Genomic DNA, 27,252 nt, shown 5'->3' with positions numbered 1-27,252 from the left:
AAAAGTACTAATATCTCAACCCAAGGAACTTGCCATTAACTCTATCCAAACATTTTTAGTAACAGTAATCCTGGAACAATTATAATAAATGCAGCACATTATTTATCACTTATATAATGCACACTAATTAAGTATAATTATAGCACATACCTTTACATATATAATAAGGACCTTCATAATTTGTTTTTGTTGGTCTTGGGCGTATTTTTTTCCATGATTTATCTTCAACATTCTTTATCCTACCAATTAAAATATCTTTCTTACATTTATGATCTATATTAGCAAGGTAAGTGAAATCCATTAACTTAGGGCCTGAAAAAGATGTAAAAAGGATTGCTCATATGCACAAAAAGTATCATTTCATTTTACAGGCACGTTTACAAGCAGATGTGAGCAGATTCATTGATTACTAAATTCCTACAAAAATCCCATTTTTATAACCCAAATTGTAAATAAGCTACTAAAGTAATTTTTGCATTTTATGCTGTTTGTTAGACAACACAAAGTTCTATTCAACACCAGTCCTCCCAACATTTACCCTTATTTAACTATTAGGATAGGAATTCTGATGGCTTATAAAGAACACTATTAAATTTACAATTAAGAAAATGAATTGGGGGATAAATTGTGTTTCAGCTGAATAAATAAATTCAGAATAAATTGTGTTTAAATCTCTTAATTTAGGAGTAAAGCTAGGAAACAAACCAACAGAAAGTACTTTAATTTTCATAAGCAGTATATCATATACTGGTCTTATAATATTTTTTTCTAGTTCTTACTCTATTTGAAAATGACCAAGTTCTTAAACATATATTTAGAACATAAACAATTTCATAAATATCTCAGTAAGCTTTCAAAATCAGGTAAATATTTTATCTCATATGTTCTTTAAATAAAATATCAAATAAAAGCAGAGACTTATTAGATTCCAAAGGCCCCAAATCAATAACTGTGTCTTGTTTGGAAAGAATTAAAATAGGGATTGAAAAAGTCACAATAGCGGTGTTTGCCACATATATTTTACAAATTCCTAAGAATTCTCAGGTTACTAGTTCAATACTGCCCACTGCTTTGTGTTGCTCCTGACCTGATTTTACAAAACAGATCTGGCAAGCTTGTCTCAATTCATGGGTTCCTTCAAGGGGATGTCTTGGGGTCATTGATGAAGGTGGTTTTGTAACTGCACTTCCAAAAAAGTTTCCAAAGTCATTTCTAGGGTGACTTGAAATTCCTAGGAAACTCTCAGAAGCAAATAGACTTCCTGGTCCATTCATCTGCAAGAAGAATAAAAAAACAAAAAACAGCCAACAAATACGGATTGCACTGTAACTAAAGCAGAAAAGACATTCTTCAGAAAAATAAAGACATTCTTTACAAACTGAAGTTGGTACTATTATGTCCCTAATAAGACTGTACTTAAAAACTGGCTTTTTGTATGTTTTCCTGTCTTTGGGTTTCTATGCCCCTCCCCTACTTTTTCAGACCATTCATGAGTTGTTAAATGTAATAGGTAATTGTTCTGTTTCATAGCAAAACACATTTTACATGCCTTAATCTTACACAGTTGACCCTTGAACAACATGGAGATTAGAGGGCTGACACCCATGCAGTCAAAACTCCACATATAACTTTTGACTCCCCAAAGACTTCAAATGTCCAGTGGTACCTTCAGGAGATTGGTTCCAGGGCCTCTGTGAATACCCAAATCTGAGGATGTTCAAGTCCCTATCTAAAATGGCGTAGAGCCCTGGTTGGGTTGAGCACCAGCCTGCAAACCAAAAGGTCATGGTTCAATTCCCATTCAGGGCACACACCTGGGTTGCGGGCTGGTCCCAGGTTGAGGGGCCTGCTAGAGGCAGCCTATCGATGTCCCTCTCACATCAATGTTTCGCAGCCTATCGATGTCCCTCTCACATCGATGTTTCTCTCTCTTTCTTTCTCTCTCCCTGCCTCTCTCTATAAAAGTAAATAAAGTCTATAAAATGGCATATATCAACACATACAGTCAGTCCTCCACATCCGCGGACTCCCAACTCCATTTATTGAAAAAAATCTGCATATAAGTGGACCCTCACAGTTTAAACCCGTGCAGTTCAAGGGTCAGCTGTGTTTCCTCGTGTTGTTTACTCTGTGCTAAAGTCTCTTACACTGTCTGCAAAAGCGATTCATCTGCTATGACAGATCCAGTCTTAAACACAGAGCATTTATTGCTGAATGTTTCAGAAGAGTCTTATTCTAACACTATTTCCCACAGCACACACAAAATTTCAGGGAGACTGTCATAGTCACTCAATAACTCAGTTACTTAATTAAGTAAAAGTCCTATTTTCAATTTACGAAAGAGGAAGTGGCACTTACAAGTAAAAGGGAAGAATTACTGTTGTTAAGCGATGTTCCCTCTCTAGAAGTTGAGGTGGACAGATCTAAAATAATAAAAAAACTTCAACAGACCTTTTCATTCTAATCATATAATAAGAACATCAGGGCTTAGTAGCTCACTATGGCTCCCCACATTACTTTCCATCCCAGTTCCTAGGAGCTTTCCTGCTCATGATTGACATTCAAAGAAGGCTATGGAGTTTTTCCTTTCTTCTAGAAACCAAGGACATCAAAAACAAAAACAAAAATTTTAATAAAAAGCTATTTTCAGAGACAGAAGCTAAGGCAAGGTTTACCAAGTGAGACTGTTTAAAAAAAAAAAAAAAAAAGACTAAGAATTCATATTCAATGGGAAAAGAGTCCCTCCTTTTGAAAATATGAAGAACTCACCATAACATTAATAAAATTAGTAAGGTTCCATTACTTTCTTTTTCATAATCTACCACTTGATTATTTTCTCCCTTCCATTCTATCTCCCACAAATTTTAGTTTCTTCCCGTGGTCAATGTTTAGATCAACTGTTTTTATTTTTGTCCTTTTAACCATGCAAGAATGCCTCAGAAACATGAAGATTTGTATCATTACTGTTGCAAGTACATATTAACCCTGGGATTACAGAAACAGGAGTCCCATAAGAAATTCAGCAATCCCTGTAAAACTAAGGCACAGCTTACTAGGCTGGATGGATGCAACCTAAAATAGGTCTAATTATTATCATTCTGAACACTGATCTTAAATTAATTTTAAGTAAGTATTTGCTCAGTTCAGAATTTAAAAGGATAGCTTGTCTTTCAGACCCTTTAAGATAGGGTACACTTTTCTTGGACAAAATGTTAAAAGTCATTTTGCCTCCCAAAACAACAGACACCCCAAGCTTAACAAACTATCCCATAAAAACACAACAAAAGTGCCATGTACATTCCTATTCTCCTTTGCTTCTTGACCTCCAGATGGCACATTTAAATTAAGAAGAATTTAAAACTGAAGGTTTTGTTTTTATATTTTCAGCTACAAGGAAAATAATTCAAGTACCAACTATCCAGGGTTAAATAATTGCCAAACATAAATTATCACTTTTAGAAAATGAATTGGAATTGTTTACACAAATGGCTCGATTCTTACCTCGTTTGGATTCACTCACTGAAAATGAATTTAAAGAAGAACAAAAATCTTCTTCTAAGGATGAGGTCAAAGGTGGATACAACTCTGAGAAGGAGGGTGCAGGGGCATACCTTGCACCAATGGGCAAGGTGCCCAACAGAGATGCTGAAAAGGGTATGCTAGGGGTGACACCGGCTGTCGGGAGGGGTCCTCTGACTAAAGCTGATGGCTGGAAAAAAAATAAAAGATTTAATGATAATCCATGAAACTCAGTTCCAAGTTGGCTAAGCTGCTTTTAACATTAACATATAAAAGCAAATCATTACACTCGGTAAATATGTTATGTAACAAAGTTGAAATCGAAATCAAGACTCAGTAGAGGAACCTAAGCTAACAGCTTATTTCTTTTCAAGCCTACATTTTAAAAGGAACTGAGGAGTCAGAAGTCCTTCATTCATAAAACTTATTTTTCCTTAAATATCAAATACCTATTCTTTGTCCAAATGTTAAATTTTCCCTTTCTATACGTGTAATTCCAAGAGGAGCTAAAGAAAAATAGGCTAATTACTAGATAGCATGTTTCTTTTTTATTTCAAACATCTCCAAATTAGCCAGTTACCACCAAAGAAAGACAAAACTAATTTTCAAGATAAGAAACCTAAAGTTTAGCCTATAGGCAACACTGAAAATATCTAAAAGGTTAGATTGCTATTTAAGAAAAAAATTAAGTCTGCCTTCAGAAGAAGTAACATTGAACTTTACCATAACAGTTTCATTAGTTTCAGGTGCAGAATCAAGGAGGTCATCTATTTCATCTCCAAGGACCATATCGCCATCATCTAAAAAAGCTTCCGGCATAGAGAAGGGGATCTTTCCTCCATTTGCCAACACTGTCGATGGCAGAGAGCTCTCTTCCACTTGCAGTGGCAAAATAGAAGTTATGGGCATAACTGGAACTGAGGCCAGCTCACTTCCAACTTTGTGAGAAAAACTGGAAGCAGGGATAGGAACTGCTTCTTGCCTTGGAGTTAATAAATCTGTAACATGGATAGAAATGTACTCATTTTCAGAGTATGTACATAATACTAATGTTAATAAACAATAACAGAGAAAATAAAGACCTAAGTGAGGATACGAAAGCAATTATAATAACAAGAAAATACAATACGTAAAAACAATTCAAATAAAAAAGTAATTCTAAAAATAATTTGTTTTATCCAGGAATAGATATATCCATTTTAGAAAATATTTCCTTCTTTCTCAAAACGCCTGGGCCCCCTTTTGGGCGGAGCTATAGATGGTGGTAAGGCCATTGTGATAAGAGATTTGATTAAGATCACTGGGGAGAAGTAGGAGGGGCCGTAGGAGGAGTTTGCAGAGGCAATGAAAGCAGTCTAGGATGGGGTAGGCTGAGAAGATGAATGCCTCCAGAGCCAGTGGGATTAAACATAGGACTGGCTCTTTGGCTCACGAGCTTTTCTGGCTCTTGAGCTGGCTCTGGCTCCCTGGCTCCCTGGCTGTTTGACTGGCTGGCTCTGGCTCTCAGGCTCTTCTTCCTTGAGGATGCCTGGATGATCATGCTGCAGCTGCCTGCATTTCCAAACGGATGGTATTTTATATGGGAAAGAACTCTGGACACAGCCTAGGATTGGGCTGGCCTGGCAAAGGGTGGCAGGTTTATTCTTTGGGTGTTCTAGAGGGGACAGGCTCTGAGGCAGAAGCCTGCCATTCTTTCAAAATTGTGTAGCTTTTGTATCTTATGTTGTTTTAGTTTGTAAACTAACCCTAGAGAAATAAAATAACTAAAAACAGGGGGAATGCTAGGAGAAACCAGATGTTAACAGTTTAGCCTTAATTAATAGGCTTAAGTAATTAAAGCTGTGACTTGATAGGCTTAAGTGACTGCTTTTTAATAAAGATTCCTTTATCACCAAACCTTTGCCTCTGGAATTTTGCCTAGAGGGTGGCAGTGGGCAGCGGGACCCCAACTGCTATTTGGTAACAATAGTGGGCTTTCAATGACTGCTTATTGATATCAGTATTATCAATCATGTGCTGAGCAGCATCCATAAGCACAAGCGTGGTTTTCAAAATTATTCTTGCTTTCATACTAATAACCACATAGTAACCTTATTTACAACTATAATATATATAATGTCTAAAACTGGTACTTTTCAGATTAAGATGACATGGAAGAACATACCTGGCTCAATATCTTCCACAGAATAGTTCAAAGCCTAAAAATTAAACCAAATAATGAATCATAGTATTCTGAGGATTCTAAACTACAAAGCAACCTGTAAAACTCACTGTAAGAAACCAATGCAGGTTTTCACAGAAATTTCACTCCCTTCCAATTAAGATCCAAGAAATAAATGGAATATGTAAATATTTGTAATATGTGGTATTAAATAGTGCTAGTCTGTCAGCACCACCACTTGTTTCTTATGGACCAGTAATTCTCAAAGAATCAAGGGCATACCAGTTCCAGTGTTACTGGTCAGCCCACCACTCTCTCCCCAACTCGCAGTGGCCACTAGCACCCTAACAGCTTCAAGAAGACTTGAAAAAACGACTTGTTAATTGTGTTTATCCCAGTGACATCCAAACTCAGTATATGTCCTTAAACCATTTTTCCTAACATAGCCTAACATCTCTGAAAGCCCTGTAAAATGCTCCACCTAACTTCAGAAAATGCTGGTTAAGAGTAAAAGATATTATTCAAGTTGTCCGTTTTCTTTTTATAGAACAGGAAGCTCTGACAAATTATGTGTTCGAGAAATAGTCTCAAAAACAGACACAAACTATAAATATTAAAAGCAAAACTGCTAACGAGTCTATCTTTTCTCCTTTTTTAAATTATGATTCTGACAGAAGTAATAACTTTACCTTAGTAGCCCCATTCCCAGGAACTGATTTTAACGATAGCTGAAAGAAAACAAAGATGCAAAAACTTAAAATCAGAGCTGCCTCCAAATTACAAAACAAAATTAAAACACCTGATGGAGAGAACTCCAGCTTACCTCGGCTCTAACATATGCTTTTCTTATTTTAAATCCCAATTTCTGAGCTAATTCTTGAGTTAGTTTTATTACATGTTCATCCTGAAACAAGTGAGTATACAATTAATGGACAGTTATATTTACTAACTGTGAACAGGCAAAACTTTTGCCTATATAACTTAACTTACATAACTGTAAGTTATAACTTATATTCTGTCAAGTGACTTTATGAGCAATCAGTCCCATGTGAAGCAAGCTGATGGCTGGCTGTAAAATATAACTCTTTAAATGCCATATATCCACAAGGAAATAATAAAATGGTCATTAGGGGAAAAATGGGACAACTGTAATTGAAAAATCAAAAAATAAAATTAAAAAAATAAATAAAATAAAATGGTCATGATGAAAAACAAATGAATGAAAATACAAATCCCATACCTGAGGCACTGCTAAGGAGCATTTTGCTACTGCATCGTAAGCCTCTTTGTATCTTCCCAAATCACTTAGAGCCTTAGATTTCCGATACAGAGCTTTGCAGTTACTGGCATTTAAACTGAGGACTTTATCACAGTCTTCTACAATTTTTTCAAGGAAACCCTGGTGTGTAAGACCAAATAAAGTTAGCAATCAAACAATTCATTTCTTGTACTGATGTCTTCCTATGAATACAAACACTTAAGACCCCCGGCTATTGCCTCTTTTTAAACACAGGGTTAGCAGTATTGTTTTTCCTTAAAACTACTTTCATGATGAAATTTCAAATACACAAAAGAAGAATATCACGAATATACATGTACCCATCACCCAGATCAGACAAATGTTAACATCTGGCCATTAAGACTGCCTCAGATCTTCAAGAAATAAAACTTTCTAGACATTATGGATGCCTGCAGGTATCACTCTCCTGTTCTATTTTCCTCCCATCTGTAGTTTAAAATGCCAAATGGAAATGTAACTCCCAGTCAGTTAGATGATGAGAAAAGAACACATTGTATAAAACAAAATAGCCCTGGCTGGTGTGGCTGAGTGGATTGAGTGCCAGCTTATGAACCGAAGGGTTGCTGGTTCAATTCCCAGTCAGGGCACATGCCCAGGTTGTGGGCCAGGTCTCCAGTTGGGAGCATGCGAGAGGCAACTGATCTATGTTTCTCTCCCTCTCTTTCTCCCTCTCTTCCCCTCTAAAAATAAATAGTCTTTAAAAAATAAATTAGCAATGAATGCTCATTAACAAAGAACTAGGTGACAACATGGGTACCTGTCTTATTTTCATGGCTAAGTTTACTGAATGTCCATAGTGGAAATTATAGACACATCAAAATATTAATTTTTAAGTGTAGATATGTGAAAGCTTGTGTTAATTCTTTTGAAGGCTAACTACTTTTTGTGCTAAGAAAAAAAGTTCCTAAGAGGACTGAATCTTGACTAAGAAGTGAATGTCAACCCAAGTACCTAACAGACACACTCATCTCTGAACACTTGTATCTTGTCTCCCTAGGTGGGGTTTTTTTTAAATAAGTGACACCCCACCCAAAGCCATAGCAAGTGGGAATCTCCAAGGATCATTAACAAAGAAACAAATTACTGTTAAAATTCCTAAACATTTGTCCAAAGCTGATTTTTTGAAAGTTTCAGGCAACTCTAAAAGCAGGTAATAATATCTTTTATTTAAAACTGAACGTTGAAACACTGGTTTAAAAACCACAACTCACCATATTAGAATAGCAAGCAATACGATTTATATGTAGTTTTTCAATGATTTCTTTAGGGATTAAAATTTCTTCTGACTTTGCATAATCAGCTATATTCAAAGCTTCCGTGTACTGGCTTATCGAGCTGTTCCAATCACATTCCCGATAAACATCATTTCCTTCATTAAAAAGATTTCTCACAAGAGCATGTAAATATACCTAAAAAAAGAAAGTTATCACTTGAAACCATTTAAGGAACAAGTTGGGGTAAGTGTAAATTTCAGTTTGTACCTAAAACTTCAGAGGAAATAATTTGACAGGACAACAAGCTCTGCTGTAAGAAAGTGTGAAATTGGGTCCAAGTCACTGCCATCTCAGCGCCAGTTTCACTCACTTGCTTTTTCAAGAGAAAATTCCATTTTTAACTATTAAGAAAAATGCAGCAAAGCACCCTGTAAATATTTGTCCACATCTTCAACCCTGTGCCTGGGATAAATTCCTGTAAGTGGAACCTCTAGGGCAGACAGAATGAGAATTCTAAGGCTTCTGACTAGTATTTCTGAATTGCCTTCCAAAGAGCAGTAACAACGAGTGCTTCTAGTGGTTTCCTTCACAGCACCTCCACAAGCATTGAGCAGCATGTCTGCACCTGTGTCTGCACCTAAAATCGCTACCAATTTCTAAGTTAAAAATGGTTTCTTTTCTTATTTTCTGTCTTTGATTATGAGTGAGGTTGAACTTTCCCACATTTTTATGGACCATTTGTATTTCTTCTTGTATGACCTGTTTACTCAGGTCACTTACTGATTTAGAGGGAGAGGGATGTTAAACCTTTTTGTTATCAAGTATGCATAACACTTAGGTATGTAGAAAAGTTTTTAAGAATCCTTCGTCATTTCTATCATTGCTTTAATATTATAGAAGTCCTTTGTTATCACAAGATCAAATAAATGTTCAAGTCTTCTGTCTCATTTTATGAATTTAGGTCAAAGCTAACAGAAGAAATAAAGTGGACAAAAAGATCTTTAACAATTGAGGTGACTTGTAACATGCCACTTAACTTCTTCGGACCCCAGTTCCAATTTAAATGTAAGGATTTTAAAATCAGTTACAAAATGAATGGATTATTCTAGGTGATTTGTAGCCATAATAGTTTATGATCCTACATCTACTTGAGGAGAAGGAAGAAAGGAAGAGGGAGAACAGAGAGACTGAAGTCAGGGAGAGGAGGAGACAAAGGAGTGACAAGTAGTAGAAGCATCAAAACCCTCAGAGACACAAAACCACAGGTGAATTAACAGTCCACAGAGACAAGGGCCTGGGTTCCAGGACCTGGTGACCTGGGCGCTCTCTATAACTAGTAGATTCATCACTGGCTTTTCTTATTATTCAGTCACCCTTTACTATTGTTAGAACTTCTCTTCTCCTAAATAAAAGCAGAAGAGTCTCTGCACTCTCCTTCTCAACATATTCTGTCCCACTTATTTTTGATGAAATGAGAGGTAAGCTAGAACTGATTTTCAAGGGGCTCAAAAGATATATAAATTCAAAACTATACTAATAGAGGAAAGAAAATATAGGGCAACGGTCCAAGTATGCAAAAAAGCCAATGTTGTCCTATATATGAGGGTCAGCATATTTTTTCTGTAAATGCTCACATACTAAATATTTTAGGCTTTGTGGGTCATATGGTCTCTGTCCCAACTACCATATCTTATGAAAGCAATCACTGATTATACATGAACAAATGCGTGTGGCTATGTTCCAAAAACAAACAGTGGGCTAGATTTGGTCAACAAGGCCATAGTTTGCCAACCCTTGCTATATATTTATAGCTCACAAGCTACTGAAGAGCTTTCAAGCCGACCTTCCCAGAGTTATTACCGCATATTGTTCCTGTGTTCCTGGATACGACAGCGGTGACCTAAGAAGAGGAAACAAATTAATTTTAATTATCAGGCTCTTATCAGAATTTATTCACCCAGAAGACATCTTAAACAGGAGGGTCTCCTAGCTTACTGCTGGTTCAAGCACATTTTAAAGACCTACTTCTCCTTTACTCCATTATCCACATATAACTGTAGTCATGAAAAAACATACTAAAATTATTCTTTGTCTTTTCTTAAGTATATTTTCTTCTCAAATATACTGCTATGAAAAGAAGGTCTAATTTTTCACATGCCAAAAATGTTTTGAGATAGCACAGAACCACTAATACTATTTGATCCAATATACTATTATATAAGGAGAAGACTGTCTCCCTCCCAGGATGAACAGAGAAGACTTCTTCATGGATACATCCACCCAAGCCATAACTGATCACTGACATGCCTTACAAAGGTCAGTTACAGACCGAGCTTCTCAACAGAAACGTTTGATCACAAAAGCCTTATGTGTTGACAGATGTTCATTTTCATTCATCAGAACTATTCTCATGAGATTAGGTTCAAATTGTTCAGTATAACATTTTCAGGGATCCTTAAAGATTTTGGCCCTAAAAATCAGTGACAGCATGATCTGCTTTGGAACACACACACACACAAAAAAATCAATTAATTTCTAACCCAAATTAACGGGACTTATGATACATGACTAAGATTTCTTATTCTCTACAAAATGTATAGCCATATAAAAAAGGCCCTGGCTGGGTGACTCAGTTGGCTGGAGCATCATCCCATGCACCAAAAGGGTTGGATTCCTGGATTCCTGGATTGCTGGTTCAATCCCCCATCAGGGTGCCTGCAGGGAGGGGGGAGGGCGTGGCCAACTGATGCTTCTCTTGCATCAATTTCTTTCTCTCTCTCTTTTTCTCTCTCTCACCCCCCCCCCCCAAGATCAATGAACATATATATCCTTGGGTAACAATTTAAAAAAAATTTTTTTTAATTTAGTTGGGGATGAGAACACAGGTATTAATTAAGCTCTTACTGTATAAACTGTAGCCCTTCCTTAATGTTCTGCTGCCTTTTTCTTCTCTCCTCGGACACACTGGACATGTTATCCCACACATACACTTTCTAAGTGAGCAATCTGGAAAGAAACAAAATGAACACAAAAGAAACACACAAAATGACATCAGACAATACAGCTCCTGGACCCCAGCTGAAACACCCATCATTTGAGGTCTTGTCACACAATCCATTGTGGACACATCCAGCTATGCTGACTTGACTCTTGAGTCCTCGAAGCCAAGAACCCTCTGTTATCTGTGTGGCCCCCACTGTCCAGCTCACACAGCACAAGGCTTTCATGTTCCTTTAGTTAAGTTAAACAGCCATGCAGATTTTGAAGCTCCTCCAAAATAATCTCCATGAAAAAGTCATTTCTCTCCTCCCCCCTTTCCTTCTCTCCTCCAACTTCAGGTTTTATTTCTTCCCTTCCCGTTTGCGCATGTACGCTGCCACTAGAACAGTCCGGCCTTGTTTTGCTTCTGGACGCTCTCCAGAAGTGAAAGGTTTCACATCCGCTTGTCTCTGAGGGAGGCTGACTTCCTTATAAGCAGACTCTAAACCTTTACACTTATTTTGTTACAAAAATTTCTGAAATACAGTAATCCTTGTTGACACACTGGTCAAATAAATGCTCTAGATAAATTTACTTCAGTTGGAATTTTCTGGAAGGTTAAGGGTTTACCTTCCATGTAAATGTCAACATGTGTCAATGTCAACATGTGTCACTGTTGTTACTATTAGGCAGTTCCCAGCAAGTTAAAGGAGGATGACAAGGAAGAGACCTGTGATAAAACAGCATCTCCCATACTAGGGTTTCTCAAGCTCAGCAGATGGGGAAGGATGGGGCCCATCCTGTGCACTGCAGGATGTTAGCAGCATCCCTGGACTCCACCCATGAGCTGCCAGTAGCACTCCCTCCCCCACCCTTTGTGATAACCAAAACTATTTCTAGATACTGTTTAAGGTCACGGGGGGGGGGGGGGGGGGGGGGCAGGGGCGTACATCACCACAGGGATGAGAACCACTGAGATCCAAGCCTAAGAAGACATCTGATCACATAAGCCATGTAGTTGGACCCACATAACAGGGAAATGGCACCCACGTTTCAAATACAGAGCTGAAGTGTTTTAGTTTCATTATTGCTTACCACTATAGTTTTATCTTTAAATCTGCCTTTTCAAAGTGCAGGAGCAAGGATGAAGGTTAGAATGCCCCAAAGGTTGACAACTGGTACTAATTCTTTTCATCTTATAAAAAACTGTCAGTTCTAAATATGTCAATCTCATACTTAAAAAGTTGTACTTTACTGAAGTGTTTACATGTGAAAGGATATGATATCTGGGATTTGCTTTAAAATACTCCAACAAATAAAAAAGGGGGTTGGCCCTGGTTGGTGTGGCTCAGTGGACTGAGCACTGGCCTGTGAACCAAAGGGTCGCCGGTTCGATTCCCAGTCAGGGAACACATCTGGGTTGCGGGCCAGGTCCCGAGTTGGGGCACATGAGTGGCAACCACACATTGGTGTTTCTCCCCCTCTCTCCCTGTCCTCCTCTCTCTCTAAAAATAAATAAAATCTTTGAAAAAAAAAGGGGAGCGTAGGGGGGGACAGAACAGCAAAACACTGATAACCAGTAAGAGTACAAGGCCTTTTTCTAATACCCGCTCTTTGTAAGTTTGAACTTTTCCAAAATAAAATGTTTAAAAAGCCTGTTACATTGAAGTAAAATGCCATTATTTCTGGAATCTGTTTTCAAGATAATCTAACCTAAAAGGAAATAAATGGGTAGAAATGAAACAAGGTTGCCAAGAATATGGAGTAACTGTCCCCACTGGACAGTGGGGAAGAAGGTAGGGGTTAATTCTGCACTTCTGCTGTTATATAGGTATGACCATTCCCATGATTAAAAAAGTCTTTTAAATTCATCTTGTAGGTACAAAGTTATCTAAGGAGGCACCATTTGTAAGAGAGTAAGATTGAAAGTTAACTCAATGTCTATCAAAAAGAAAATGGGGACTAGATGGTGCTGGGGGCGGTGAGGGAAGAGGCAAAGAGCAACCCTCCACCAATATGACCCTGGTTTTTGTTTTTTTTGTTTAAAAACAAAAACAAAAAAACAAGTCCAGATGGAATCACAGAAAACAACAGCAGCAGCGGGAACAGGTGGGACATTGTCTTTTCACTGAATTCCTTTAAAACATTTTTTAATTACGTCTGGGAAAAAAATAAAGTATTAAAAAAAAAAGGCTATGTAGTCTCTGAGCCCTTCCTTGGAAAGATGACTTTAGGGACCACCGAGGGGTTTTTTCTACTTTACTTAAAGCAGGGCCAAGTTAGTCAGAACAAGAGAGCTCAAAGGCACCCAGACAGAGCAGCACTCGGGGTTCAATGGCAGTCAGGCCAGAAGGACTGGGACAAAAGCAGAGACACCAAATATAAGAACGGCTGTTCCCTCTTCAGTGAATGGCATACCTTTCTCCCCACCTCTGTCCAGCCCAGGTGAGAAATTAGTTTGTGGTTCACTCAAAAAGTAAATCTGTTGGCTAACTAGGGACTCCTGGGTAATGATAATCCACCAAGTTAACAGCCTTAGAGCTATTCCCCAGAAAGTACAGGAAAACCTTGAACATTTACCTCTTAGGGACAAAGGGCAGGTGACAAAGAGCTGACAACTCAGATAAGTGATTAAGAGGAAATCAGATGCAGACGCTTAATAGCATGAACTACATGCCTCCTTTAATGTTTTAAAGGTTTAGAAGCATAATATTAGGCAATATTGAAATATATGACAGAATATTACATGTTCTGCAATTTTCCCCAAAATTTTACTATGAAAATTTTTACACAGTAAAGTTACTTTTTTTCACAATGCACACCATATACCTACACAGTACCTATATTCTACAATTAATATTTTTAAAGGACTTTTTAAATCTATCTTTAGAGGGAGGGGAAGGGAGGGAGAGAAACATCCATGTGAGAAAGACATCAATCAGTTGCTATATTAATCATATCTGCTTGTCTTTATCCTCCTCCCCATCCTTTTGTCCTTCCATCAACACACATTATTTTACTAAATTACAAAGTGAGTTATATTTAATTCATCAATTATAATTCACCACTAAAGCATATACATCATAACCTAGAGTGTGACATTTGTTTAGGTTTCTTAATGTAAAATGCACCAATTTTAAGGCAAGTTTTGACACTCCTGTAGCCCAGATCCCAGTCATGATACAGATCATTATGTCAAAGTCACGCCTCCTGCCCCTTCCCCAGCCAATCCCTGCCCCACCCCGCCCCCGCCCCAGGCAACCGCTGGTCTGATTTTTTTCACCACATTAGTTTTACCTGTGAAATAAACCCTCCTCCTGTTTTGAAAGAAAGATCTATGCTTTATACACCATCTTATTTTTGTTAAAATCTGGCCTCAATTTTAAAGTGAGAAAGAATTTGATAATAGTTAATCTGTAGTTTTGTTTTGTTTTTTCAAACTCAGCAGCACATGGCAGATGTCCACTTCCTCCTTGAAACTGTGATCCCTTCTCCAGCTGACCTCCAAATGTGAGAGCCCCTGGGCTTCATCAGATCTTCTTCTCTCCCCCAACCACACTCTCCCCTCAGGGATCTCCCACACTGCCCAGATGTTAAAAATCCTCATCTAGCCCACAACGCTTCCAGTCCATCCCAAGGTAGAGCTTGATACCCTCTACTGATGTGATAGTCCTACTTGGATGTCTCACAGGCACCACAAACTGTTTTAAAAGTACTATTTTAATGTTAAGACAATGAAATGTCTCCTTCCAACCCTGTTACTCAACCACCCATTTGCCCTTCCTGAGGGCAATCAACCACTGTTACCAGACTTTTCTGTGCTCTGACAGTCTGTGGAACAATACTGAATCTTGCTTGTAGTGGCAGTTACATGAACATATCTGTGCATGGGGCAGTATGCATAGACACAGACCCCGTCACACACAAACACACACACAGTGCACGTAAAACCTGGTGAGAACTGAGGTCTGTACTTTGTTAACAGCACTATACCAATGTCAACAAGTTTTTGAATTTACCAATATTTACCTTTATGTCTTCTGGATTTTTACATATTCAGGAATACCTTCACCACTAAGATTATAAAATACTTATCCATAGTTTCTTCTAGTACTCATAATCTTTCATTAAACTTCTTTTTAAAAAATCAATCCACCAGTTTACAGTAAGGTGTGATGTAGAAATGTATACATTGTGCCCACCCTCCCCCCAAATAGCTACTCAGTTGCCCAAATTTCATTTACAAAAAGGTCCTCTATTCTACACTGCTATATTCAAGGCCGCCTTTATCATATAGGAAATTCTGGGTCTGTTTGTGACCTTTATTCAGCATTTCTAACTTGAATGGCCCTAATTCTCTGCCCTCCTCTGAATCCTAACCCTTTGCCCAATCTTACCTTTTCTAATGAAACCACCTTCTGGCAGCTGCTCAAACCAGAATCCTGGCTTTACACTCTTCTTTCTCTCACATTCCACGTCCAAACAATCCACTGACAAAGCCTGTGAGTGACACCATCAAATAGGTACAGGGCGTCCCAAATCTGGCCACTCACATCCTGCTCCTTGCCTGAGTCACACCAGCCCCTGCTGTCTGCTCCAGGCCTCTCCTCTGCCCCTCCCTCATTCGTTGCCTGCACTAAACTAAAAGGAATGCTCTTTTCAAAACAGAAATTGGTTATTACAGCCCTGCCTAAAAGCCTGCAAAGGCTTCCTTAAGCATTTAGGAGAAAACCTAGATTCCTTACCTTGACCAACCAGATCCGGGAGCACAACCTCCCCAGCACTCTTCATGCCCCCTCTCACCCAGACGGCCCTACTCAGCTCCTGCCACAGCGGCCTTCAGTGAGTTCCTAAAATGAGGGCTCTGTGCTTCTGAGCCATTGCGCTTGCTGTTCCCTCTGCCCATAACACACGTCCCAGGTCCCGAGAGCGGGCTCCTAGTCCTCCTGGAGTCTAGGCTTAAATGTCACCTTTAGAGGCCTCCCTCTACTACCCTAAACTGTCACCACATCCCACTCTGGCCCCATTTTTCACTTCAAGAAGTACCTTGTGTTTCTTAGTCCGAGTGTATCACAATAGCTGGGACCAGGCCAATAAATACTTGAGTGGAAGAATAAATGAATGCAAAACTGAGAGGCCCCAGAGTTAAAACCTGGTAAAAACTTTTCACAAAAAGACAAGCTCAAGAAAGGAGGGTGCCTGGGAGGAAATGACTCTACAGAGCAGAGCTGGCTATAGGGGATTCCACCCCCAACCCTGCAGAGGAACAAGTTGGGGAGTAAATCAACTAGAGACAAGAGAGAGAAAAATTTGAAACCATAAGCGTCCTGAAGCAGTGCAGTGACGACAGGGGATAAGCAAATTAGACACGCCCCCTTCTCCTTAAATGAAAAGGAAAGGGGGGTGGTGGGAGGCTAGGGAAGCTTTCAATAGTACTACATTTTAAAACAACAAATTCAGTTATATATGAATTTCATTAAATTAACTAAATTCCTGCAAGCTGGAACACCATCTTTCTGGAAACAGCTGAGTTTAAAATTATTACTCATTCTAGCCCTGGCTGGCGTGGCTCAGTGGACTGAGCATCAGTCTGTGAACCAAAAGGTCACTGGTTCGATTCCCAGTCAGGGCACATGCCTGGGCTGCAGGCCAGGTCCCAGTTGATATATCTCCCACACATTGATGTTACTCTCCCTCTCTCTTTCCCTTCTCCTCTCTCTAAAAGGTAAATAAATTAAAAAAAAAAAAAATTATTACTCATTCTAAAGTTTTATGTGTAAGAACAAAAATACCCTGGATCTTCATTGTAATTCCTTTAAGTATGTACTCAGGCCTGCTACATGAAATGCATTATACTAAAGTCTAGTACAATGTACAGAGCTAGTAACTGGACAATGTATTCATACCATCAAATTTTGGCATTTCCATGATAACTTTGGAAACTAACTACCTCTCACTAACAGAAGACACCAAGGTAGGTGAAATGTGACCGCAACAAATGGCACAGACAGAAATAACAGCTAACACTTAATGCACTTATTACATGCCAGGCACTGTTCCAAGTGCTTTACATGTATTAAGTCATTTAATCCTCATAATAACCTTAAGACATAGGTCCTATGAGGAAACTGAAGGACAGAGAAGTGACACAAGCAGTCCAGGGTCACACAGCTACCAAGTGATAGACCCAGATTTCAAAGTCAGACAGACTGGCTCCAAGCCTGAATGCATCCACCACACTCTTGCAACTAAGAGCCAGTGACGCCTGGAGGAGGAGAGCACATCTAAGCTGGCATTGGGCTGGGATCTCAAAGACAATACAGTTCTGACAGACAGGTGGGCACTTGAAAGCGACTGAAAAGGAACAAAATAAATACATGTCTGCACACACAGTGCCATACATGTTCAAGGGACATAATTAAAGCAATTTAGACAAAGCAGAGGGTTTGCACAGGAATGCAGTGGGCAAAAGTGAGTCAGGATACCACTCCAGGGAAAATCTTAACATGGAAATCTGCTCTGCCCTTACCATAATGTATTTAGATACAAGGAAGAAATATTAAAGGACCTTATTTACAAGATGTTCTAACACAGGACCAGAGAAAGGGCCCTGGGGAATATGGAACTGTGCTTGTATTTTTGCCTTAAAAGGTATTCCTAAGTTTCAAGTGCAAAATTATAATTGCCAGTCTGCATCAGACCCAAGCCTCTTTATAATGGCATAAACAAGCAAGCAAACAAACAATAAGTAGTTAAAGTAGCATTAGTGTTAACCCTGTCTTGCAACAATGTATTAGCTCACTCTGGTAACACTTACAAAAGCATGTGGATACAAAATAACCCTCCTGACTACAAACCCAAAATGTAACTTTATTACAGATGGTCTACCACCTTCTTGAAACAGTGTCTCTCCTACTGGATACTTTATGACAGGGGTCCCCAAGCCCTGGGCATGGGGTCTGCGACCTGTTAGGAACTGGGTGGCCAGCAAAGCTCGCAACAGGCTTGCTTGAGCCAGCATCCCCGCCCCAAAATAAAACAGGTCCCTGGTACCACAAAGACTGGGGACTGCTGCTTTGAGACAGTTTTTCCCTTTCACTGAAAAGGAAAAGGTCATGATGGAAGTTGTGCTAAACAACATCAGAAAGGTAATTTCATATTTTTGCCTCCCCAACTTTCATTTTGAAATCACTGTCAGATACATGTGACAACTGTCCCCTACAGTGCCCGGCCCTGCTAAGGCACAGGGCACATCTCACGCCATACACCAAGTCTGTATGGCAGGAATCAATAAAAAAGTGAAGTCTTCAAGACAGTTTGCTGAGAGTCACACATACCATCAGTGACATGCCCAGGACTGCAGATGAGGTCTTCCCAAAGGCCACATTAATAACTTCCCTAAATTCAGATATTCTTATAAAATACAAAGGCTCTATTTTAACTATTTTTATTTATTTTTGATTAGGGGAAGGGAGGGAGAGAAACATCAATGTGTGGTTGCCTCTCGCGTGCCCTCAACTGGGGACCTGGCCTGCAACCCAGGCATGTGCCCTGACTGGGAATGAACCAGTAACCCTTTGGTTCACAGGCCGGCGCTCAATCCACCGAGCCACACCAGCCAGGGCTGCTGCTATTATTATTATGATTATTATTATTATCATCATCATCAAAATAGAAAAACTGCTACCTCTCTCATCATTATCATCATCAGCAAAATAGAAAAACTGCTACTTCTCTCATACTGGTTCCGTACATGGTTCCTGAGATTTCACAAGGTATGTGAAATTAATGCATATTAATTAACTAAACAACACATTGCTAAACTCATAAAAAATTAAAAAAGCAAATTTATTGTTGGGACAAAACCTGGTAAGACTAAGTAGGCTTGTTTCTTTATATCAAAGAAAATCACCTCACTCAGTGTGTGTGTGTGTGTGTGTGTGTGCGTGAATTAAAAGATGTAGTACCACAGCATAAATTTTTAAACTTCTGGATTGATATTTTAATATTTCTCACCTCTAAAAATATTATCCAAAGTTTTTTATTGATTTAGAAACATCTCACACTTCAGAGAAAACAAATTTTACTTACAATCTTAAGATTCTGGAGAAGTATTTTCATTAAAACAAAAACACTTCAAGATATAAACTAGAAAACAAGTTTCAATACATCATACTTATACTAGAAAGCCTATTCTAGAGTGAGGCAACAGGATACAGACATCTTTTGTTCCTACCTAGTTCTTTCTTGGAAAGTTCAAAACTTTCCAACAGTCACTGTCACCGTTCCTAGAGGTGAGATTCCATCCTAATTCCCTCCCATGTACAGCATTGATTTAGCCCACCCAAATTGGCAGGTTTTTAAATCAATCAAAAAAGAATTGTGGGCCAATACAGTTGACAGTCACCATTTTTACGGGCAAAAAACGGACTCTATCTGAGGAATGGAAAGATCAGGGCAGGAGCAGCCAGGCCCCAAGCAAAAGTCACAGCAAGTTTGAGAAAGGCATGAGTTCATTTAGGCAACAGAAGCCCTGAAGATTAACATGCTCTCTGCAGACGCACATGAAAATACTGTAAATATTCAGCCTCAATAATTCATGATCTGATTCTGAGTTGAACATTACATGACTATTTCCAGACTCCAGTACACAGCAGATAGAGCAAGAAGAATTTTCAAGAAATGTCTGTCCATTAACTTGAATTCTTCTGCATATTAGGACAAGATCCTCATTATGCAATCAGCGCAACAGTTCACTTCAGCTGAGGGTGAGAAGAAAGAGGCAGTGGGTTCCTGGAGCACCTACAGAACAGGAGGCCAATTGCCATCAGAGAAGCAGGAAAAGATTAAGCAAATGGCATAGGCCCCCATTCACTGGCTCTATTGGAGCACTGTCCAACAGAAATATAATGCTAGCCACATATCTAATTTTAAATTTTCAAATAGCCACATTAACAAAAGTAAAAGGAAGCTGGTGATATTTTTAATATACTTTAGTTAACACAATACGTTCAAAATATTATCAACATGTATTATTTAAGCACAAAAATATTATTAGATGTTTTACTTTTTTCCCCCATAGTAAGTGTTTAAAATCAGGTGTGTTGTCTTTTTTCACCAGAAGTTGGTCTAGCCACATTCCAAGTGGCCACATTCCAGCGGTCACCTCCCTGTGCAGCGAAGGTCCAGTTCCAGCACTTAATTGCTCTTTAAATACCTAAGGCTGGTACCTTCTTTCATTCCTAATCATGGGGGGACAGGAAAAATACCCAACTACGGACAGACACCCAATCAGGGCGCAGGCACACCCTCTCGGGCCCAGCCAGCGCTTTCCAGCTTGACCACACCCCTGCAATGACCATCCCCAACAGGAAATTCACGCTAATGTCAAGTGGCAGATCCTAATTCTGTAAGGGTGGGTTAAAGACACCTAAAACCTGGCAGTTTCCGCATCCACAATAAAGACAAGAAACCGATCGCTGCCCATCCTCGTTGTGTCCCCGCGCAAATAAAAAAAAAAAAAAGAGAGAGGTATTATCCGAAAATAAATGAACCACGCAATCCGCGTGCATTTTTTCCTCCCCCAAACCCAAGATACTTAATTAGGGGAACCGCGACCACCGGAACAGACACAAATAATGAAAAAAATTTTTTTCGTTAAATAACCAGAAAGGAGATATCTGACCAACGGAAATGCATGCAAACATGGGATGGAAGGGAGAAGCAGCCCTTTTCGCCCACTTCCCGGGGCCGCGCCCCCGGCTGAGCACCCCAACGCCCGACAGGGTAGAATGGGAAGGGAAGGGAAGGGAACCCCGGGGACCCCGAGCGCGCGCCCACGTCCGCCCGACAATCCGTGGCTCGAGCGGGGGCGCGCAACTGGACCTTCCCCACCCCTGTAGACCCTTTGTTGCGGAGCGCCCCCGGGCTCCGGGCCCCTCCATGCTGTTTAGGGGTACCGTACGTGCCACCCCTCCCCCGCCCGGGGTCCGTTACCGGCCGCGCGCGAGCACGAGGCGGCGGCGGGCGCGCGCCGGGAGGGGGGCACCGCGTGGGGGAGGGGCGGCGCGCGGTCTAAGCAGGCGATGGGGGTGCGGAGCCCCAGCGTTACCCACTTACCTGTGCAGATGGTCGCGCCGTCCAGCGGGCGGGTGAGACGGCAGCGGCGCGCAGTGAAACGGGCGACAGCGGTGGCGGTGTAGTCCCCGGCGCCTGCTCGCAGCTTCCCTCCGCGATCGGCGGCGACGACCGCTCCCCTGCGCCCTCGCAGCGCCCTCTGGCGGCGGGAGGCCGCGCGCGCCTCCTGGGAGACGCCGCCATTGGCTGCGCCGGGGAGCGTCGGCGTCGGGGGTGTCCGCGGCGCCATGTCGGGCCGGGCGGGGACCGGGGACCGGGGACCGGGGACCCGGCACTGGCATAGGCGGTAGCGACCCTCGGCCCAGGTGATCGCAGGCCAGTCCCGGAATCGAGCGCGCGGTCATCCCCGGGCTGGGCCGCCAGATTGAACCAATAAAGGGGCCAGGTCGTGGCCGGGACACCCTAGTACTGCTAACTGCTGGGCAGTGGATGCATCATTCAAATTCATATGCGACTTACGCCTTTTTTTTTTTTTTCCTAGTCAGCAGCCCCGGGGTTAGAACTGAGTCTAGCTGGGAACTGACCTAGTTTCGGGTGTCAGGAAGCCTTCCCGGAGAGGCTGTTTATTTAGCAAGAGCTACCTAGTGCTTCCTACTCTGCGGTTAGTAACTCTTTGGAACCTCAAAACAGCCATTGTTGTCCCCGCTTCTTACAAATGAGAGGGAGCATGGAGCTCGGTGGCAGCTCTGGGATGGAGAAACAGCCTCCCACCCTTGGAAGGCCAGGCTCCCTGTCCTCCAGGTCCCAGCCAAAATGCCACCTCTTCCACTTGTATTTTCAACAGGCAGGTGCCCCTTGGGGCAAGGCCCTCTCTGTGCTCTGGGACTCAGCAGTGGGCAAGGCAGCGTCCCTGCCCCATGACTGGGTGGGGAGTCGGGGTGTGGACCAAAAGGACACAAAGAAGACCATTTGGGACAGTGAAAACCAAAGCAACTAAAACAGAGTGATGTGACAGCGATGAAAGGGCTAAAGAGGGAGGAGGAGATGTGGCAGGGAAGGCCTCTGAGAATGACAGCAGAGCTGAGATGGGAAATGTGCCCTAGCAGAGGGAAGAGCAAGTGCAAAGGCCCTGAGGCTGGTGCTTGCTGTCTGAGGAGCAGGAAAGGCCTATATGGCTGGTGCGTGCAAGGGGGGAAAGGTCTGAAAGGCAGAGAAGGCCATAATTAGAAATTTGTAGTTTGCTCTGTGTGGCCTAGGAGTTACTCACTGACCAGTCTGACCTGGGAATGCCCTGATCTGGTTTACATTCCAGAAAGTTCTCTTGGGCTACTGTGCAGAGACAGGGTTGTGGAAAAGACAAGAGGTGGAGCAGGGAGACTAAGCTGGATGGCTGTTACAGTGGTCCAGGTGATGTAGGTTTACAAACCAGGTGCATCGTTCTGCTTGGGCTGTCATGACAAGACCAAAGATCTGTTGTCCTCCACCCAAATTTATATGTTGAAATTCTAACCCCCAATGTGATGATACAATGTTAAGAGGTGGGCCTTTAGGAGGTGATTAGATGATAAGGGTAGAACACTATTGAATGGGGTTAGTGCCCTTGTAAAAGGGACATGAGAGAGATGATTTCTCATGTGAGAACACAGCAAGAATATGGTCATTTGCAAGCCAGGAAGGTCACCCCAGACACCAGATTTTGATCTTGAACTCACCATTCTCTAAAACTGAACAAAATAAACGTTTGTTGTTTAAGCCATTCACTCTCTGGTATTCTGTTAAAGCAGCTCAAATGGACCAAGACGGTGAATATCTAAGATATAAGTAGTTGATAGAAGAGATAGCACAGTGGTAGAGGCAGAGGGATTTTGGATCCTGGGGAACACAGGTCAAGTCCCAACTCACTGCTTACCTATCCTGATGGCCCTGGGCCAATATCTTATATCTCTGAGTCTTGAGTTTGTCATCGCTAAATGTGAATAATGATTCCTCTGGCATGGCGAGAAGTAAATAACATGTATGCAAAGGCACCTAGCAGAGAAGGTGTTTAATAGCCATTACCTTTCCCTAGAGGTTTTGACTAATGTGTGGATTAAGCTTTCCAGCATAATATTTGAAGCGGGAAGGGACACTTCACCCCACCAAGATTGTGAGGCTTGTTCCTCAGTCTCTCAGGGAATTACTGCCTTTGAAGAAACTGTTCTTGAGGGGCATGATGAAAGGGTGGCAGGTCTCTTAGGTGCACTAAAGTGGAAAAAGTGCTTGAGAGTCACTGGCTTAAAAATGGAGCCTAGGAAAGAAACCCTCAATCTTGGGGCCATAATCACAGTATTGCCTACAAAAATGGATTGACCATAGGGACAACCTCAAGTAAGAAAGAATAATATAAATGATCTGTTTGAAAACATGGCATACCTGTACAAGAAAAGAAAAACCTTCAATTTTATATCACTCAGAACATGAAAGATATAAGCTATCTGTTTGCCAAATGACCACGTGATACTTGGACAAGCCACATACATTGAAGTTTGTCTTTACTCAATACAGAAGCCTGTGCTGTAACATAAATGTGCATCATTTCAAAGTTTAATATTAATATAATCCTTCTTGAATAATCAAGTGAGTTGAACAATCACTGTGAATCACCTGGACTTCCAAATTATGCTTTGATGAAATGCTGAAGTGTAAGACAGATACAAAATATTGACTGGATTCCTTTATTTGGCTTTGCAGGGTTCTCTCCACTTTCTCTTGGTATTTATCATATGCTCTTTAGCTTTCAAAAATGGCTTGCTAAAAACTTGGCCTATAAGCTGTTTGTCTGGACATCAATTTAAGTGTGTGGCTGTGTGCAAGCTAGATCCTAAAAATTGCATAAAGAGAACACTAACTATCCAAGAAAAAGAGCATATACATAAATAATTTGGGGAATTTTAAAATAGACTTTGTATTATATTTGTATTTTCCCCCAGTAATTCTTAGGAGCTCCCCTGAAGGATACTGCGCGCACTGGTAGGAAAGCAGGTCTGAAGTGAGGTCCTTTGGTTCTCAGCCTGGATTTGATACAAAGTTTAATACCAAAAAATGTGTCCCATAGTTCCCTGTTTGTTATTTGGGGAGATAGCTTAAATATTCAGGAAAAGGGGGTGGTAGGTGGTGGAGGGATTGAACAAAAAGAAAAAGGACTCATGGAAATGGACAACAGTGTGGTGATTACAGGGGAAAGGAGGTTTAAGGGGGGGTACATGGTAATGGAAAAAAATACAATAAAAATAAATTAATAAAAAATATTCAGAAAAAGAATTGGTCCAAGACCTAGTAGCTTCTGGAAATGAAGGAGCATAAGAAATCGGGAGTGCTTCCATCCCAGAACCATATCCAATTCTTTCACCTACTTCTTTCTGTCCTGCGTTGGGAAAGTGTTCTGTCTTCCTCCACTCCATACCTATTTCCAGTTGAGTTTTCCTTCCCCTACCTTCCGATTATGGAGTTAATCCTGAACATAATTCCTACTGCCTCCAGCCTGTGGAATTTAAGCCACCTGGAATTGGTCTTTCTGGAATCATGGATGGAAGTTGGGGAGCTCCATTCATCTGTTCGACAGATATAAGTAGCAGCTATAATCAGAGCAGTTTGCTGGATCCCAAAGGTCATGCATGGTTCCTGCACACAAAATTAAACATGTTGTTTCAAGATCCTCTAACATGGGTGTTTGGGAAATGGGCTACAGAACAGCAAGGAGCAAAAACACAGATTAAGGGAGTTAGTTTGGTCTCTTGAGATGTAAGGTTCAAGATCTTTCTCTTTTAACGTGAGATTTTGGGGACATGTGTAAATGAGAATTAACATGAAATCAGAATGAAGCTCATCTCTGACACTGCAGTTTAAAAGATGTGTATTGCTTCAAAGAAAATTGCTGTCGGGCTCCCTTCCCTCAACCCCCAGGATATGTTTATTGATTTTAGAGAGAGAGGAGGAGAGAGAGAGATAAACATCCATCAGTTGCCTCCCACATGCACCCAGATCAGGGTCAAACCAGAAACCTAGGTAATGTGCCCTGACAGGGGATTGAACCTGCAACGTTTTGGAGTATGGGATGATGCTCCAACCAACTGAGCCACCAATCCAGGGCCAGGCTTCCTTTGATTCAACGAATCAACAACAGAATGCTAACTTAAGGAAACAAACAAAACATGATCAAGAGTCATAAAATTTACACTCTTTTATATCCTTTGACAAGGTGCCTAAGCTATTAGGAAATTTGCTGAAACCATAAATATAAAAAATGCATATCTCCTCCTTTTAGTAGCCACGTGTATGTTTCCAAAAATATGCCCAAAGCCATTTTCCCTTCTGTGAACTTGATATAAAATGTATTTAGTACGAATACACTATGTTTGCTGCTCTAGAATTATTTATAGCAACATATAAACCAACATATTTTAAATACATTTGTAAAAAAGAATAAATGTGAATACATTCTAAAACTAAATCCTGGTAATGTGCTTGTGCTATACATTTTAAAAATTAATGTAAAAATATTTAAAAACATGAGCCAGCTCTGCTTCCTAACTCTTAGCATTGCATCTTTCAAGCATAATATTTAAGGCCTGCATCTTCATTAGAAGAGATGTTTCTGAAAGCATGCATGGCTACAGGTGCTTATGTGCAGAGAACCAAATATCTGTGTGTGTGTGTGTGTGTGTGTGTGTTGTCCTTTGGAGGAAAAAAATTTCAACTAAAATTTTCATATATTTCACACAAGTTTATTACAAGATAGATGTAAATCTCCTGTTTCTTTTCTAGAATAAACACATCTAACTAGGTTTTAGACATTCTGGCTTTGTAAGAATTTACCATGCCTCTCAATTTAACTGTTAATTTTCCGCATCTCATCTATACTATCAGTGACATCTACATTGCTTTTCTTCAGCTTTAATCAGGGAATTTTATCCATAGTACACAAAACAGTGGTTTAGCTTTTTTTTTTTTAATAGGAAGACATCAAAATCTAGCAATGGCCCTGGCTGGTGTGGCTCAGTGGACTGAGTGCTGGTCTATGAACCAAAGGGTTGCCGGTTTGATTCCCATGTGTAAGTGAAATCATTTGGTATTTGTCCTTTTCTGCCTGGCTTATTTCACTCTGCATAGTACCATCTACGTCCATCCATGTTGTCGCAAATAACAAGATTTCATTATTTTTTATGACTAGTTACATTTCATCACATATATGTACCACCTCTTCTTTATCTATTTGTCTATCAATGGATACTTAGGTTGTTTCCATATCTTGGTTATTGTAAATAATGGTGCAATGATCAAAGGGGTACATATGTCTTTCCAAATTAGTGTTTTGGATAAATACCCAAAAATGAAATTGCTGAGTAATGTAGTAATTCTATTTTTAATTTTTTGAGGAACCTCTGAAATGTTTTCCATAATGGCTGCTTCAGTTAACAATCCCACGAACAGTGCACAAGAGTTCTTTTTTCTCCACATCCTCACCAACACTTGTTGTTTGTTGATTTATTGAAGATAGTCATTCTAACAGGTGTGAGGTAAATCTCGTTGTGGTTTTAATTTGCATTTCCCTGATGATTAATGATGTTGAGCATCTTCTCAGGTGTCCATTGGCCATCTCTATGTGTTATTTGGAGAAACGTCTATTCAGATAATCTGTGCAATTAAAAAAAATTTTTTTAAGATTTTATTTATTTATATAGAGAGAGGGGAAAGTAGGGGGAAAGATGGAGAGAAACATCAATGTGTGGTTGCCTCTCACACGCCCCCAACTGGAGACCTGGCCCGCATCCCAGGCATGTGCCCTGACTGGCAATCGAACCAGTGACCCTTTGGTTCACAGGCCAGCACTCAAGCCACTGAACCACACCAGCTGGTCTGCCCAATTTTTAATTGGGTTGTTTGTTTGTTTTTTAGTATTCAGTTGTATGAGTTTCTTACATACTTTGGATATTAACCCTTTATTGAATGTATTATTGGTGAAT

General features: G+C 40.4%; 1 protein-coding gene across 2 annotated transcripts in view; it reads right to left on the bottom strand.

The window, feature by feature from the left end:
• ZC3H7A (zinc finger CCCH-type containing 7A) overlaps positions 1–21,416 on the bottom strand; it is a 34,141-nt gene extending 12,725 nt beyond the window's left edge. The window contains exons 1-13 of one of the 2 annotated variants that reach the window (XM_090277001.1): positions 21,293–21,416; positions 11,099–11,200; positions 10,055–10,094; positions 8,192–8,389; positions 6,921–7,079; positions 6,504–6,584; positions 6,370–6,408; positions 5,684–5,717; positions 4,243–4,517; positions 3,502–3,709; positions 2,359–2,423; positions 1,088–1,274; positions 151–312 (exon numbers count right to left, since the gene is read on the bottom strand). In XM_090277001.1, the coding sequence (XP_090133127.1) occupies positions 151–312; positions 1,088–1,274; positions 2,359–2,423; positions 3,502–3,709; positions 4,243–4,517; positions 5,684–5,717; positions 6,370–6,408; positions 6,504–6,584; positions 6,921–7,079; positions 8,192–8,389; positions 10,055–10,094; positions 11,099–11,166 (1,516 nt within the window). In that variant the 5' untranslated portion in view covers positions 11,167–11,200; positions 21,293–21,416. Of the gene's footprint in view, positions 1–150; positions 313–1,087; positions 1,275–2,358; positions 2,424–3,501; positions 3,710–4,242; positions 4,518–5,683; positions 5,718–6,369; positions 6,409–6,503; positions 6,585–6,920; positions 7,080–8,191; positions 8,390–10,054; positions 10,095–11,098; positions 11,201–15,570; positions 15,654–21,292 lie in introns of those variants that run through there. The other variant, XM_090277002.1, reaches the window with a different exon arrangement.
• Between the last annotated feature and the right edge of the window lie 5,836 nt (positions 21,417–27,252).

This window comes from Furipterus horrens, unplaced genomic scaffold (assembly GCF_987537825.1).
Source record: "Furipterus horrens unplaced genomic scaffold, mFurHor1.1.pri manual_scaffold_5, whole genome shotgun sequence".
Lineage (NCBI taxonomy): Eukaryota > Metazoa > Chordata > Mammalia > Chiroptera > Furipteridae > Furipterus > Furipterus horrens.
The sequence above is the reverse complement of the archived record's forward strand: the minus strand, read 5'-3'. Positions and strand labels throughout refer to the sequence as shown.